This window comes from Dama dama, chromosome 6 (genome assembly GCF_033118175.1).
Source record: "Dama dama isolate Ldn47 chromosome 6, ASM3311817v1, whole genome shotgun sequence".
In the NCBI taxonomy this organism is placed as follows: Eukaryota; Metazoa; Chordata; class Mammalia; order Artiodactyla; family Cervidae; genus Dama; species Dama dama.
The window spans coordinates 13,989,508-14,005,725 of NC_083686.1; the positions used below are offsets into that span (position 1 = coordinate 13,989,508).

General features: G+C 53.5%; 1 protein-coding gene across 1 annotated transcript in view; it reads left to right on the top strand.

Moving 5' to 3' along the window:
• Positions 1-6,142: 6,142 nt before the first annotated feature.
• WFS1 (wolframin ER transmembrane glycoprotein) overlaps positions 6,143-16,218 on the top strand; it is a 32,028-nt gene continuing 21,952 nt past the window's right edge. The window contains exons 1-2 of the mRNA XM_061145534.1: positions 6,143-6,308; positions 13,934-14,166. Of these exons, the coding sequence (XP_061001517.1) occupies positions 13,935-14,166 (232 nt within the window). The 5' untranslated portion in view covers positions 6,143-6,308; position 13,934. The remainder of the gene's footprint in view (positions 6,309-13,933; positions 14,167-16,218) is intronic.

Here is a 16,218-nt window from a genome sequence, read left to right on the forward strand (position 1 = left end):
CATCCTCTATCGTCCCCTTCGCCTCCTGCTCTCAATCTTTCCCAGGATCAGGGTCTTTTCCAATGAGTCAGCTCTTCGCATGAGGTGGCCAAAGTATTGGAGTTTCAGCTTCAGCATCGGTCCTTCCAATGAATATTCAGGACTGATTTCCTTTGGGATGGACTGGTTGGATCTCCTTGTAGTCCAAGGGACTCTCAAGAGTCTTCTCCAATGCCACAGTTCAAAAGCATCAATTCTTCGGCACTCAGCTTTCTTTATGGTCCAACTCTCACATCCATACATGACCACTGGAAAAACCTTAGCTTTGACTAGACAGACCTTTGTTGGTTGTCTCTGCTTTTTAATATGCTATCTAGGTTGGTCAAAACTTTCCTTCCAAGGAGTAAGTGTCTTCTAATTTCATGGCTGCAATCACCATCTACAGTGATTTTGGAGCCCAGAAAAATAAATCGAGCCACTGTTCCCACTGTTTCCCCATCTATTTGCCATGAAGTAGGACACTGCTGAATGTTTGGGGAGTAAACTGAAGTGGTCTTCCCTGGTGGTTCATCAGTAAAGAATCTGCCTGCCAGTGCAGGAGACCTAACTTCGATCCCCGGGTCAGGAAGATCCCCTGGAGAAAGGAATGGCAACCCACTCTAGTATTCTTGCCTGAAAAATTCCACAGACAGAGGAGCCTGACAGGCTACAGTCCATGGGGTCGCAAAGAGTCAGACATGACTGAACAACTAACAATATCTCAATATCTTAAATAGGAAGGAAGTGGGCAAGCGCATGAATTCAGAATCTGAAAACAGTGAGGCATCAGAGAACTGCAGTTAGGGAAGTAAGAATGAAGTGTGGGAGGCCTTTTTTTTTTTTTGGCCGCACCGTGTGGCATGTGGGATCTTAGTTCCCTAACCAGGGATCAAACCCACGCTCCATACAGGGGAAGCATGGAGTCTTAACCACTGGATCACCAAGAAAGTCTGTGGGAGGCTTTTTTAGATGTTCCATTAAAGAGTCTGGACCTGAATGCAAGAAAGAGCTCCTTATGAAGCCATTCATTCATTCAATACTCAACAACAAAGCACAGGGTTATTTCGACTTTGTGGGGAAGTGAAGACAGGCCTCCTAGAGAGATGGCATTGAATTAGGACAAGAGCTGTGTTTTAGTAGGTTCTCTTAGTAGGTCTAAGTTAGTGCCCTATGAGTTTGGGTGCTGCATCAGTCAGGGTTCACTAGAAAAACAGAACCAATGGGAGATATCTATATCTGTATCAACATCTGCAGCTGTGTCTAATACATGTATGTTGTTTAGTCACTAAGTCTTGTCTGACTCTTTGTGACCCATGGACTGCAGCACACCAGGCCTCCCTGTCCCTTACTATCTCCTGGAATCTGCTCAAATGTATGTCCATTGAATTGGTGATGCTATCCGACCATCTCATTCTCTGCCACCCTCTTCTCCTTTTGCCTTCAATCTTTCCCAGCACCAAGGTCGTTTTCAATGAATTGGCTGTTTGCATCAGGTGGTCAAAGCATTGGAGCTTCACTTCAGCATTGATCCTTCCAATGAGTATTCAGGGTTGATTTCCTTTAGGATTGACTGGTTTGATCTCCTTACTGTCCACGGGACTCTCAAGAGTCTTCTCCAGCACAATTTGAAAGCACCTATATATATATATAGAGAGAGAGAGACAGAGAGAGAGAGAGACAGAGACAGAGACAGAGACAGAGAGAGAGATTGAGATTTCGAGGAATTGGCTCATGTGATTATGGGGGCTGACAGGTCCAAAATCAGCAGGGAAGACTGGAGACCCGGTGAAAGGTTGATGTTGCAACTCAAATCTGAAGGTCATCTGCTGGCAGAGTTCGCTTTTCCTCAGGGGACCTCAGTCATTACCTCTTAAGGTCTTCAACTGATTGGGTGAGGCCCACCCACATTACAGAGGGTCATCTTCTTTCCTCAGAGTCTACTGATATAAAATGTTACTCTTATCTAAAAAATATCTTCACAGCAACACCTACACTGATGTTTGACCAAATCTTGGCCCAGTCAAATTGATGCATAAAAGTAACCATCACAGCTGCTATATTTTCTGGTGAATTAAGATTTATAACTATTGAATCTCAGTAGATTGTATCTTGCTCCATTACATAATAGCCCTCTTTGTTCCTGTGAATGCTTTCTGCCTTGAATTCTTTATGCAACATTAATTTGTCACTCTTGTTACATTTTAAATTTCGGTTTTCAAATGTAGTCCACTTTGGACCTCTGTCAACATTTTGGGTACAGTTCTTGGAAATAGCACTTAAACTGGATTTTTATTTATCTCCCCAGTCTAATGGACTTTAGATAGGAAATGCAGCCCATTCATATTTCTTATGAAAGTTGATGTCCATGGTTTAAAAATTTTCATCTTTTATTATGTTTTGTTGTTACTGCTGTTTCTTTTTCCCCTTTCTTTTTGTCTCTTTATGCATAATCTCCCAATCCTCCCAATTTCCACCAATTAAGTCAGAAATTCTACTCGGCTCCTTGAACTTTTCCACTCCACCCCTTGCTCCCTCTTCTCCTGGGTTTTGCTAAGATAAATTCTATTTTTTTACTTCCAGGCTACACAGGTTTCCCTTACAGTACGTGGCTTATGTTTTAAGAATCCCTACTTAGCAATTATGGTACAGAATCCCAGGCATATTTAGATTAAACCATCAATTTTGCAAGGGTCACTGCTCACCACCATTTTCTGAGTTCTACCTTGGGATATTGACTCTGACTGAACTGTGTTGGTGAGAAAAAACTTCTGTGGGTAAAACGGACCTTCTCTGTGTCCAGCCATGTCAGATATTTCCCTTCTTCATCCCTGACACATGAATTTCATCACAGGAGGGAAAGTCTCAGTGTCTGACATTCAGAATCCCTAGATACTGTCCCAAAGTCACCGAGGAATATGACTGCTCTGATTCTCCTTCTCTTGGATGTGACTGGCTCTTTCTGGAACTCTGCAAGACTTATCCTTATCCTTGGAGTTGGAGACTTTATGGCATAGCTTTAGCCCCCAAGACATTGTTTTCTAGCATTTCTTTCATTTCTGCTTCCCCTCAAGCTCCTTTTGGAGCACCTGTTCTTTAAATGCTGTACCTCTTAGAACTGCCTGCAAGCCTCCCATTTTCTCCCTGATGATTTTCATGTGTTTTTCCTCCACATTATCTCCCAGCTTTTTACTTTTTTTCCACCTTGACTGTTTTCTTTCTGAATTTACCTATGACTTTTCAAGTTTTTCATTCCAAGCGCTGTGCTGTTCTTAGGTGCTCAGTCGTGTCCAACTCTTTGCGACCCCACAGACTGTAGCCTGCCAGATTCTTCTGTCCATGGGGATCCCCACGCCAGAATGCTGGAGTGGGTTGCCATGCCCTTTTCCAGGGAATCTTCCCAACCCAGGGATCAAACCCAGGTCTCCTGCATTACAGGCAGATCCTTTACTATCTGAGCCGCCAAGGCAGCCCATGGGCATATGTTAAATGTTTCTGTGCTCTGACTGTAATTCATTTTCTCTCTTCCTTTCCCAGGAGGAACTGTTTAATCTGTCTTCTTCCCTCTATTTATTGGGTCCTTTCAAAGGTTTGGTCATCTACTTGATGGTGGTCTCCTAGGCACTGGCCAGCCAGTGGGAGTGGATGACAAGCCTCTTATGTTCTTGTAGACAGTGATGAATGAATTGGAAAAGTCCTGTCGAGATGTTGGAGGAGGCGTCTCTGCACCCAGGCTTGCAGGTGCAAGGAGGGCTGCTGGTTCCCAAGGGGGGGCTGCAGGAGCCATTCAGGTCAGCCTCCAGCCCCCTGAGCTGAAGGAGAGGATGGGCAGTAAGGATGAAGGCATGTGTATGTGCATGCTCAGTTGTATCCAACTCTTTACAACCCCATAGGGAGTAGCCCGCCAGGCTCCTCTGTCCATGGCACTTTCCTGGCAAGAATTCCAAAGTGGCTTGTCATTTCCTCCTTCAAAGATACCCATCTTCGGGTTAGAAATAGAAGAAACTCATCTGATTAGTTTTCAAAGAGCCTCTAAGCTCCCAACAGATAAATGAGAGAGTGAATGCTTCTCAAAATTAAGAAATATATAATGTCCAGCCTCTGAGTTACCATGGAAATGCAGATTGCAATTGCAAAGAGACCATTTTCCACTTACCATATTAGGCAAGAGTAAAAAATAAAGTAATTCCCCAAGCTAGTGTGTGCCCCTCGGAGATAAACTGGAAGCAACTTTGAGAAGCCTATTTTAGAAAAATGTATCTATAGATGTGAAGAATCCTCTCAGAATCTAGTGATTCTGCTTCTAGGACTTTGCCCTAGTGCCTTGGCCCCCAGCCTTTTTGGTACCAGGGGCCAGTTTCCTAGAAGACAATTTTTCCATGGATGGGTGGTTGAGGGGGATGGTTCAGGCAGTAACGCGAATGATGGGAAGCAATGATGAGTGGCAGATGAAGCTTTGCTTGGTTGCCCGCCGCTCACCTCCTGTTGTGAAACCTGGTTCCTAACAGGCCATGGACCGGTATTGGTCCATGGCCTGGGGGTTGGGGACCCCTGCCATAATGCACACACACATGCACCAACACGTGCAGTGTAATCACAGTGATTTCTGGAAACCCTCCCTTAAATATGCATAAACCATTACAAAATGTGAACAGTAATAGCCTGTGATTTTTTTTTCTTCTTTCTATTTTGTGTAATCCTCCAAGTTTTCTGTAATTAGTATATTGTAAGGGGGAAAGAATTCTGTGTGACTCTGGACAAATAAACCATCTATGCCTGAGCTTCAATCTTCTCATTAGGAAAGATGAAACCAATGCCACCTACCTCACAGGGTTATTGGGGGTGAAATGAAAAACATGTGAAAGCCCCCCAAGCTGAGCCAGGAGCAAAGCAAGTTTTGCTGGATGCCTGGTTCCTTCGTCCCTCTGTGGGCCTCACAGGGTCACACGAGAAGATGGCGATGGGTTGGAGGGGGGCACCTGGGAATAAAGTGAGGGAACTGATATGAATTGCAAGGCTTTAAAAATTCCCTGAGGTACTGTGTTCAGCAGATAGACCTCATCTCTGGAACGATCTGGAATCTTTGCTCCCAACCTGTTGGTAACATGTTTCCAGTGGCCATTCTGAGCTACAGTCTGCAATGATAACCCAGGACAGGCATCTCAGGTTGGCTGTGAGGATCAGACATATAGCAGACACAGCCCAAGAGGTACCCCTGCCACCAACCCGGGCCTCTCTCAGCCCCAAGGCCTGGCTTAAGAATAGACCTTTGCCCTCATCTCCAAACCACCCCTCTCAGGCCCCAGGGGTAGTGGTAATCACTCAGTCAGGTCCATCTCTTTGCGATCCACAGACTGTAGGTCACCAGGCTCCTTTGTCCACGGAATTCTCCTGGCAAGAATACTGAAGTGGGTCATCATTTCCTCCTTCAGGCTCAGACCCCAGAGCAGGACAGAAAGAAGAGGGTTTCCAGACTGCCTCATCCTTGCACCACTCCCTGGGCTGGTAATAGATATTTTTAAATGAATCTCACAATTACTCTGTTAACGCAAGCTACATTGCATTTGATCTTGTGCTTTTAGAGCAGTCTTTGGTTAAATGAGTCACATTTAATGGAATTTCCAATCCGTGCTCCTCCATTAGGGCAGCCCTCTTAGACCATCTTTGATGGGGCCGAAAATTAAGGTGTCTGGCGCATAGTAGGTACTCAACGTGTCAGTTAAGATTGCAAGAGCAATGATAATAAATCTGAAGTTGGGGAGCCTGGGGCCAGAGTAGTGGGTGAAAGGTCGTCTGAGCCTCGCCCGTGGGCGTGCAGCCGGGCATAGCAACCCAGACGCCCTGTCGGTGTAGCGTGGCGTGCCAGGGTTCGGGCTGGGCCGCACTGCCCGAGTTAGCTCGGAAACTTTCGCAGTGGGCGGGCCGGACCCGCCCTCCCGGCGACCTGGAGCTTGGCCGCGCCGTGGGCCCGTAAGCTGTAGCCCTCCGAGGCGCTCTTTGATTGGCGGAGGTGCGGAGTGATTGGCAGGCAGACCGGCCGCTCAGCGGACCGAGTCGGCCCCGCGTCCTCCGGGCCGCGTCGGGAGTGGAGGACGGCCTGCGGCCCCGCCCCGGCCCCGCCCCTCCCCGCGCTGTTGGTCGCGCTCACCGGCTCCCACTGAAACCAGCACAACCCGCTTTGTCCCGACTGCTTTCCTTCGGCCCTGGTCCCTCCAGCTGCTGCCGATCAACTTTGTGACGAGCTCGGAGGCCCAAGGGCGTCGCAGCGCCGCGTGAGGCCCACTCGCGGGCCGGTGAGTACTTCGGGGCGAGGGGCGGTCGCAGCGGGACCTGGAAAGGGAACCGAGAGCACCTGGACTGGCCGCGCGCCTTGGCCTCAGTTTCCCCATCTGAGCGGTGGACGGCTGGTACCAGTGTCCCCTGCAAGTTCCCCGGAAGTTGGAGGGCCAGGGTCCTGTGCTCTCCGCGACACTCAGGGCTTCCCCTGCCCGGGCCTGGATCGAGGCTTCCTCCCGGGGATGCGCGCCCCCTCAACCCCAAGCCTGGGCTCCCCGGGCATCGTCGGGGCACCGCGCGCTCAGAGCACCATCACGCCCGCGAGCCTGGCTTCGAACCCCCCCACCCCCCACCCCACCAGCGGGAAAACCGGCCTCAGAAGAAGGCGGCTCTTGGCGCTGGGGACCTGGTGGGTGGAAGGAGGCGCCCCTGCCCCCTGCGACCCTGCATGGTTCTCGAGTTGCCCCGTCATGATGGCCCTTCCCCCGCGGCCCTCGGCTTGCTCGGTGAGACCCTCCTGGGCTGCCCTCTGCCCCTGGGGCCACTGGAAGGCTCTTGTCACCGCCCCCCGCCCCCATGAGGGCTGCTGATTGTGTGTGTTTGTATTGGGGGTCCAGGTGATCCCAGCCCTCGGGGAAACATCAGTTTCTGCTTTGATGGAAACTTTCTGGGAAATCTGACCCACCTCTTTTAGGTGTGATGGATCTGGGACCTCTCACACCGGTGGTTGTAGTTGATGTTAAGAAATTCTGAGAAACTAACACTTACACAGTATTTGACTCTCCCAGTAGTCTTAGGGGTATGGGATTATTGGCCCATTTGACAAATGAGGAAACCAAGGCTCACTGGGGTTTGATGACCTGCCCAAGACCCCACCGCGGATCAGGCAGAGCCTGGTGGAAACCTGTGCCCCTCTGGGCAGGCTCTGAGAACAAGTGCCTGCCTCTCTTCACCTTGGACAGTGACCCCTGGCACTGGGCCCATTGGTAAAGGGCTTTCCCTTCTTCCGGGATCCATCAGTCAGGGAGCAGTGCCCCGGGTACCCGGTGTGCTGACTGCCTCCCTCGCTGCAGCCCAGTGAGGAAGCCACGCCAAGAGAAGCCCAGAAGTCACTCTTCCCCGCTTCTTTATATTCTCGCTCCCCCCAGTAGCTGGGCCTTGACTGGACACAGGAAAGGTTGCCCGGAGGCCACATCTCATCTTCTTTCCCAGGATAGAAGGAATCTGGAGGGCTCCCCACTCAGGCCACCCCTGCCCCTCGCAGACTAAGGCTGGATAGGCCTTTGGGGGCTGGTCACAGAGGGGAACCTAGTTCAGTCCCCAAAATGCCTGGACAGAGTCCAAACCCTGGTCCATGATGCTGGTGATGAGAGTGGTCTGATAGAGAGGTTACTCCGTGCTTCAGACGGCTCCGTCCTCTCCCCTAGATCCCCTCCCCAGAAAGTGGCACCCCCACCATGGCCCTGTGTCACTAGTCAGACCACATCCTGCTTCCACACCCTCTCGTTCAGTTGGGGATGCTCTTGTCTCTCCTGGCCCAGGAGCTGTCCTCAGATGCCTGCCCCGGGCCAGGCCTCCTCATTTTCCCTGGAAGGCTGCCCGGCTCCCTCCTCGATCTCCCTGGCCTGTCCCCACACAGCCTGGATGGGTCTCAAACTGCCGCTGCCCTGTAGCCCGGCCCTCAATTTTCCTTCTGCCCGGGACCTCAACCCCAGCACCAAGCCTGGCGCTTGTTTAGGGCCTGCCCCAGCTTCCTGGCTGTCCGCTCAGCCTCTTTTCTCCTCCCCGTGTCCTCTGCCCAGACTCAGTTTCAGGCCCCTTGCACCTTCCCCACCACGTTGCCAGCCCCTTTTCTCCTGGGCAGTCCCCCACTGAAATGCCCGCATACCTCCGTTCTTCCCCCTCCTTCCCCCTTGCCTGGCTTGTACTGGCTTGTCCTGAAGGCTTGGTCCGGGCCTCTCATGGAGAATCCCCGCCCTGCCCCTTTCCCATGGCTGAGGGTGGCCCCCTTCTGTGCCTGCTGCCCACCCCCCTCCCCACCAAGTGCGCCATCCTGGTCGTTGTGTTTAAGTGCCATCCTTCCCATCCAGGCTGAGTTCGCGAAGGCCGGCCCTGCAGGATCCTCAGTGGGGTGGGGAGGCCCAGCACAGACCAGGCACAGAATCAGCCCACAGTTCATGCCTACTGACCCACCCTGGCCAGGCGGGAGCATCCCCAGCCTGATTCCCCCTTAGTCCTGTGAACTTGGCACATTGGTAGAGCTGGAATGTTCCTTGGTTTGGCCCTTAAGACTCTGGGGCAAAAATAGGTACCTGGGAATCTCCAAGGGTTTTGTGTCCTTGTCTTGAGCAATCCTGTGCCAGGCGGCTGGGCTGTCAAGGCCAGGGCAGACATCCCAGACCCTGGGAACCCCTGGACCCTCTCCCTTTGGGCTCAGTCACAGATGGGTTTCAGAGTTAACATTTTATTGTAATTCCAGAAACTTTCACATTCGTTATAGAAAATTAGGGGAATATATTTAGAAAAAAGAATAAAACCACCTCAGTGGCTCAGTGGTATAAAGAATCTGCCTGCCAATGCAGGAGACGCAGGAGACGTGGGTTCAATCCCTGGGTTGGGAAGAGACCCTGGAGGAGGGTCTCTTTGCCTGGAGGAGGAAATGACAACCCACTCTAGTATTCTTGCCTGGGATATCCCATGGACAAAGGAGCATGGCAAGCTGCAGTCCATGGGGTCACAAAGAGCCGGACACAACTGAGTGACTGAGCATACACCTAGCCTCTTCACCCAGACATAGACAGTATTGCCATCTGGGGGGCGGGGAGGGGCATTTCCTTCCATCTTTTTCTGCAGATGCATTTTGTTTTCATCTAAATAGACTCAGGGCAGTATCTCATGCTGCTTTAAATCCTACTCAACAGAGTTATGCAAACATGTCCTTACCTTTAAATATTCTTACACAAGTCGTGGCTAATGGCTGTATAGTGTAGCAGCATCCGGAGGGGCTGTGAGTTTCACACCTGCCCTCTCTGGATGGCGCTGGAATGTATGATGGACACACCTGAGAGGTGTCCCGTAAGAGCAGAGACATGGAGGTCCACAGTTGGGTGTGGATTTGGGGTGGGTGTGAAACAGTGGGCATCCCAGGTTATTCCCCTGCAGCTGGCATCAGAGCACGCAAGCGTCTTTGAGGCTTCCCCTGAGGGCTTGTTTCTGAGGTGGGGTGGTCCCCTGGGGGTCGAGAGCAGAGTGGGCTCAGCCCTTATAAGCAAGGGTTAGAGAGCTTGAGCTGAAATCCACATGCTGCCATTCTCCACCTGTCAGTAGTCATGTGGTCCCAGCAGCCCCCTTGCGGGGGTGGCAGACCCTCAACCAAGCTCTGTGGTTGCTGGCGTTTTTGTGTTTTGCTGGGGTAAAATTATGCCTGGGTGCTCATGTGGAAAGAATGCCGGCCACTCTGGATCTGACACAATGACAGGTTCCAAGCCACCACTCTGACCGTGGGGTTGACCGCCCCCCCCTCCTTCCCTTGTAGGCATCGGAGGAGCCTTGGAGGCGGGGTGGAGCGTGATGCTGATGCTCTCATTCTGTGGTTGGGATTCAGGATGCCGGGCTGGGCTGGAGGGAGGGACCTGTTTTCTTCGGTCACACAGTGAGATGGGGCCGGCTCTTCTCCAGCGAGGGCTCCTTCCCCCAGGCCAGACTGCCTCAGATGTACCTTGCAAAGCATGGAGGCAGGTATTCCAAGTGAATGAGATGCCGGAAAGAAGACTGTCAGAGAAGGAAGGACCAGATACCACTGTGGGTCCCTCCACACCGGGAGAGCGTCTGTGGTCTTCTCTGTGACCCATCCATGGCAATGGGTCATTTCATTTGTTTTTAAGTGTCAAGGCCTTTGATCCACAAAGGGTTTGGCCGACTCTCAGGAAACCTGAAAATTAATCCTCTTCTGTTTGTCCATTCTCACTAACTAGAGATTTCACTTTAAAAGTTTCATTGTGTTTGTAATGTGACATGCAGGATACTTAGCCCAAGAGGCCAGCCAGAAGCTACCTGTTCTCCTGAAATTTCTATTATAAGGTGTCTCTCAACTGAATGTGCCTTTGTTTTGCACTTGGGAGAAATGGCTTTTTTTTTTTTTTTTAATGATTGATAGTTTGCAGACTGCTTTCTCTTTCTTCACACCCTTACGCCCCAGAGCACCCCTTCGTTGGAGGCATTATTCCCTCTTTACAGATGGGGAAACTGAGACCCTGTGAGGTTATGTGCTCAGTCACTCAGTTGTCCGCCTCTCTTCAACCCCATGCACTGTAGCCTGCTAAGCACCTCTTTTCTATCAGATTTTCCAGGCAAGAATACTGGAGTGGGTTTTCATTTCCTCCTCCAGGGGATCTTCCCGAAGCAGGGATTGAACCCACATCTCTTGCGTCTCCTGCATTGGCAGGTGGGTTCTTTACCACTAAGCCACCAGGGAAGCCCTAAGTAGCTACTAATGAAAGGTAGAACTGACATTCACTCCCTGTGTTGGCTTTTGGTGGAAATATTGTGTCCTGCTGGTGAGGGATGGTGATGTCCCTCCTGACCCATCCTTCCTCGTAGATGGGGAGACAGACAGGTGTGAATCCTTCTTCTCCACCTGGCAGAGAGAGGGCTCTCCAGGAGACATGCCCTGGGTGCTGAGTGGTTACCTGAGAGCAGGTGATGGAGACAGCACTCGGGGCAGAGGCAGCTGGGAAACTCCCAGAAGAGGGCGAGTTGGGCCCTTGACTTGAACAAGTAGGATTGGTCCTGGGGCAGTGGGCATTTCCAGGAATAGGGGGACTTGGAGAGCTAAGGCGTGGGGGTCACAGAACCACACATTTGGGAGTGAGTGACGGGGGAAGAGAAGGCATAGTGGGGGTCGGGTAGCAGAGGCAGGTGGGCAGATTTTTGAGAGGGCTCTTTCAGAAACGAGGTCTTTCTGAATGAGAGGCTCTGTGGTTTTGAATTCCAGCTCCAAGACTGAGCTACAAGGCCTTGGGTAGGGATCTCACATTTCTGGAGCCGAGGTTGCTGTGTGAGCATGGAAGGACAGGTTATCTCTCCATGCACCGCAGCAGGGCAAACAGCAGGACCCTCCTCCTGGGCCAGCCCTCCCCCCCACCACCCCCCACCCCCAGGAGAAATCAGTGGGAATTGCTGAGAAGGGCACATTCCAGACATGCTTGTTGCGTTGTTAGTAGTGACAGAGGATCCCTGGTGTAAGTCAGCCCTCTGAAGGCCAGCTGCCCTCTGCCCCTCCAGGAAGATGGCCCTTGATTCCAGAGCAGCGGGAGCCACAGGAGATGGGGAGGTCAGACGTGACTCCACGTAGCTTGTCTCGGATCGGCCGGGGACCCGCACAGCTGGGTTCTGTCTGCCGAATCCGAGGCTGACTTTCCCCATCCCCCTGCAGCTGGCCGCCTGCCCACTGGGCCTGCCTGCCCGTCTACCCAGATGATGGATTTCACAAAAGTTGCCTCTTTGTTTGGTTCCCGGAAGCCTGGCGTTCGGGAACAGCACCGAGCCCTGCATTGGTTTCCAAGCAGAGATCTGTGTGGCTTGATGCGCTTTTGGTTCACAGCCAAGGGGATGTTTTAAAATAAGGGCTCCGTCCCTCCGAGGGAGGCGAGCCCAGATTGAAATCTCCAGGGTCCTTTGGTGGATGCAGGTCCAATCTCTGGGACACAGCCCTAGCTGGGAATGGTGCAGATGTGGATGTGTAGCCCCGGGGAAGTGGTGTGGCCCCTGGGGCCTCCTCTGACTCTGCTGGTGACGGCGGTCTCTAGGCACGCGTTAGATACCCATTCCTGTAGGCTCGGGGGAGCCGAGCTGGGCACTTTGGATACCTGGGAAACTGGCCCTTCTGGTCTCTGATTTCATGTAGTCCTCACAGTACCCCCATTTAAAATCGAGGAAACTGAGGGGCAGAGAGGAACATGGCCCGCTCAGGACCCCAGAGCTGGCAGGCACAGTGGCCGTGATGGGTTAGTCTGGGAGCCGGATTCCTCACCCCCGGCCTTTCCCCACTCTGTTCTCATTTCTTCATCTCAGCGAAGAGGGTGGACGTGGCCTTGAGGCTGGAGTGGGGGCTGTGGGATCCTTGGGGATCCCCAGCACAGTGCACGCGGTCCTATCTGCTTCGGCGTCTGTGTCCACGGAAACCCACCGCTGGTCCCCAGGGCCCCGGTCTGGGGTCCTGGGGCTGGGGAAGGCCTGGAGCTCTCAGCCCCATAGTCTGGGGCTCGTGGTCACCCCCAGTTGTGTCTTTGGTGATTTTTGCCTTGTTGCTAAACAGCGGTATTGACTAATCGAGCCCTTTGCCCCCGTTGGTCATCGGATCTCTATGCTTGCCAGTCTGTTCCCGTCATCGGTTCCGACACACCAGCCCCCCGGTTTCCATCACCCACGTCTAGCATGGGCTCATATCCGGTGCTGTCAGGCTCGCTGAGTTGTGTCTTGGGGTTCAGGCCTGGCGTGGAGGGCTTTGGAGTTGCCCAGGCCTGACCACATCCTGCTCCAGGGGCTGTGTTCCCCCCGCACCTGTCTTCCACCCCCTCGTCCTCTCCCCCTTTCCCTCCCTCCCTCTGCTTCTCATGTTTATGTTTTTTAAAATATTTTATTATTCATTTATTTGGCTGTACCAGGTCTTTACTGAGGCATGAAGGATAATTTTGTTGCAGCGTGTGGAATCTAATTCCCTGACCAGGAATTGAACCTGGGCCCCCTGCATTGGGAGCTCAGAGTTTTAACCACTGGACCACCAGGGAAGTCCCTCTCAAGTTTATTTTAAACTTCCACTTTGTGCCAGTGTATTCTTTTCCTAGGGCTCTAATAAGAAATTGACAGAAACTTGGTGGCTTTAAAGAACAGAAATTTTTTGACTCGCAGCTCTGGAGGCAGAAGTCCAAGATCAGAATGTCGGCGGGGTTGGTTGTCTGGGGTGGGGGGGCTCTGCGGGAGAGTTCTTCCTTGTCTTTCTTGACTTAGGGTGTTGGTGTCTCTGGGCCTGCAGCCACATCTCCCATCTCTGCCTCCTTCTCCACGTGGCATCCTCCTCTCTATCTGTGTGTTACCCTCTTATAAGAACCCCGGTCCTTGGATTAGGGCCCACCCTAAGCCAGGATGCTCTCTTGTCAAGATCCTTGATTATCATCTGCAAAGACCCCCGTCTTCCAAATAAGGTCCCCTGCACAGATTTTGGGTGGACAGACTGGGAGACCAGCTTTATTCCACCGCAGCCAGATGCTGCCCAGGGCTCCGTGTGGACCATCTCACTGAATCCTCCTGACCTTCCACATCCCCATTTCTCAGATGAGCACACCCGAGGCCCGGGACTCAAGGCCTGGAGACTGAGGGCCCAGCTCATGGCAGCTGTGGGACCTGCCGAGTCAGCAGGCCTTGAGTGAGTTTCCTCCCTCCGTTTCGTCATCTATGAAATGGAAGTGTCTTTGGGGGAGCTGTCGTGAGGTTGAGTGAGATCACATGGAATGCTGGGTAGCGCCCACCCTTTGCCATCTCGTTTTCCCTTTGCCATCTCGTCTCTCCACCAAAAGCTAGAGGCCAGGGCAGCCTGGGCTTGACTGGCTTCGCATGTTTGACCCCCCGGTTTTTCTCACCTCAGGATGGCTTCCAGCGCCCCTCCTCCGAGCCCCTCTCTCCCCCAGCCTCTGCCGCCACCGCAGCCCCAGGCCCGCTCACGGCTCAATGCCACCACCTCGGTGGAGCAGGAGATCAGCGGGGCACCCCCCGCTCCTGGACCCCAAGTTGGACCTGGATCAGATGGGAGAGACCCAGCCGCCCCGGCTGTACCCCAGGCCTCGCGGGCCAGGAGCCGAGAGAGGATGGATGGAACAGGTAAGGGACGGGGCCTGGGATGCCGGACTATCCTCCCCTGGGGGGTGGTGTTCTGTAGGCAGTGTGGACACCCGGGTCCTGGCATGTGGTCCAGATACCCCTGCAAGGTTCCTTCCCCAGGTGGGAATCCCCTGAAGTCAGGGGCCCAACCACTCCGCCCAGGCCTGTCAACTCCCACTGCCCAGCAGGATTTGCTCCCAAGTTCACAGACTTGGGCTGCAGCAGATGTCGTGTTTCCTTCCTTTATTTATCATCGAATGCACCAGCTCCCACCTGCTCAGGGACTCGGCAGGTGGTCTGCACCAGGCGCTGTGTGGTGGGAGGTGGCGGGAGGCAGGCTCCCCTCTGGTCCCCCCCAGCACTCGGGGCGGCCCACATCATCATCCCTTGTCCACCGTGGCCACTCTCAGGTGGCCATTCGGTCAGGTCGCTCTGCCTGGTCTGCGGGCCCCATGTGGCCACTCCCCTTGGAGGCTGGCTGACACCCTGGAATTCACCTGGGCCCCTGGCCCAGGTCCCCGCTGCCCTCTGGACCACTGTCCTCCATGCCCAGGCCTGGCGCCCCCCAGGTTTCCAGTCTGTCCCAGGAAGCACTTCTCAGGGGCCAAGATGAGACAGTGTGAGGCCCCAGGTGGGCTGGGACCGCTGGTTGTCGTGCCGGCCGCCTCGTTGACATTGGGGGAGGGTTGCCAGGGTTTGGTCGGTCCACCTGCTGCTCACTGAGCACGGCCTCCTGCCAGCCTGAGCGGCCATCTGTGGCACAGGTGAGCCCTGCCTCTGAGGGCTCCACAGTCTCGTGGAAGCACGGGGCCTGGGGAGCACAGAGGTGGCCCTGGCCGGGCTGGGGAGGGAGCTGGGCGCCTGCCTTGGGAAAAGATGATGCCTGAGCAAGTTGGAGCCTGCGGGGGGAGACAGCACAGCACGGGCAAGGGCCAGAGGGAAGAATTGACCTCTCCTGGGGTGGGCTTGGCCTGGAGAGAGCCCTGGACCTCCCAGGTCACGGGGTGGAAGGAAGGAGGGAGGGATCGGAGTGGTGATGTTCATGTGTCAGGCTTGCAATTGAGCTACAGCAGGAGTGAGCCGGGTCAGGACCAGGCAGCAGGCCATCACAGGAGCTGTCCTGAAAGGTTCTCTTGCGCTTCGGGGGCTGTTGTTGGTAAAAAGCCTCAAGCCTTGCTGTGAGTTTCATAAAAGCAAGGATCCCTGGGTCTCCAGCTGTGATGTTTGGGGAAAATATAGCTGGCATCAACATTACTTTTTCTAATAACCCACGCAGTGCTTCTCAGTATGTCTGTCTTATACTCACAGTGACCAACCCTGTGAATAGGGGCCTTGGCTTCCACTGTAGGTACAGTGATCAAAACAGAGCCCGCTGGGGACACGCGCTCCAGGGGTGGTGAAAGCCCCGCGGCTTCTCTTCGTGGCTCACCGCCTGTTAGACTTTCTGACCTCTGCCCACAGAAAGAAATACATGTACTGTAGTCATAACCTGGCGCCCACGCCCACGTGCCTGCATGCATACAACACACACACGCACACGCAGTGGGAATGGAAATTTCCAAAACAATACTTGCCTTTACTGTGTGCCTGGGCTGTCTGGTAAGTCTCCATGCTCTTGCTTTTATGTGCAAACAAATGCTGCTTTGGGCAGTTCAGTTGGTTCTGTGACCTGGGTTGACGTCTGCAGTTTGAAAACTGCTCTCTGGTTTGGCGCCAGTGCTGGTTTCCTGCCCACCCTGGCCGGGACGCCGGAGCTCGCGTCTCTCCATAGGAGCTGTTTATGTATGGAGCATCCGGGCCCACGAGGTGGTACAGGAAGGGCAGAGACAGCTGGGGTGGGAGGCTTGGCTGGGCTTGAGCTGTGTGCCCTCCAGGGAGTCGGGAGGCCTCGCTGAGATGGTTTCTGTAAAGTCAGAGCAGCCATGTGGAGCCTGCATGCTGGGACCTTGTGCTCATCAGCCCGGCGCGTGGGACGCGGTGCTGAGTCAAGGCCTCTGGTCCCTTAGGTGCCTGGGTGGTGGTGCGGGGGAGCGGGTCCGTGCCTCGAGCTGC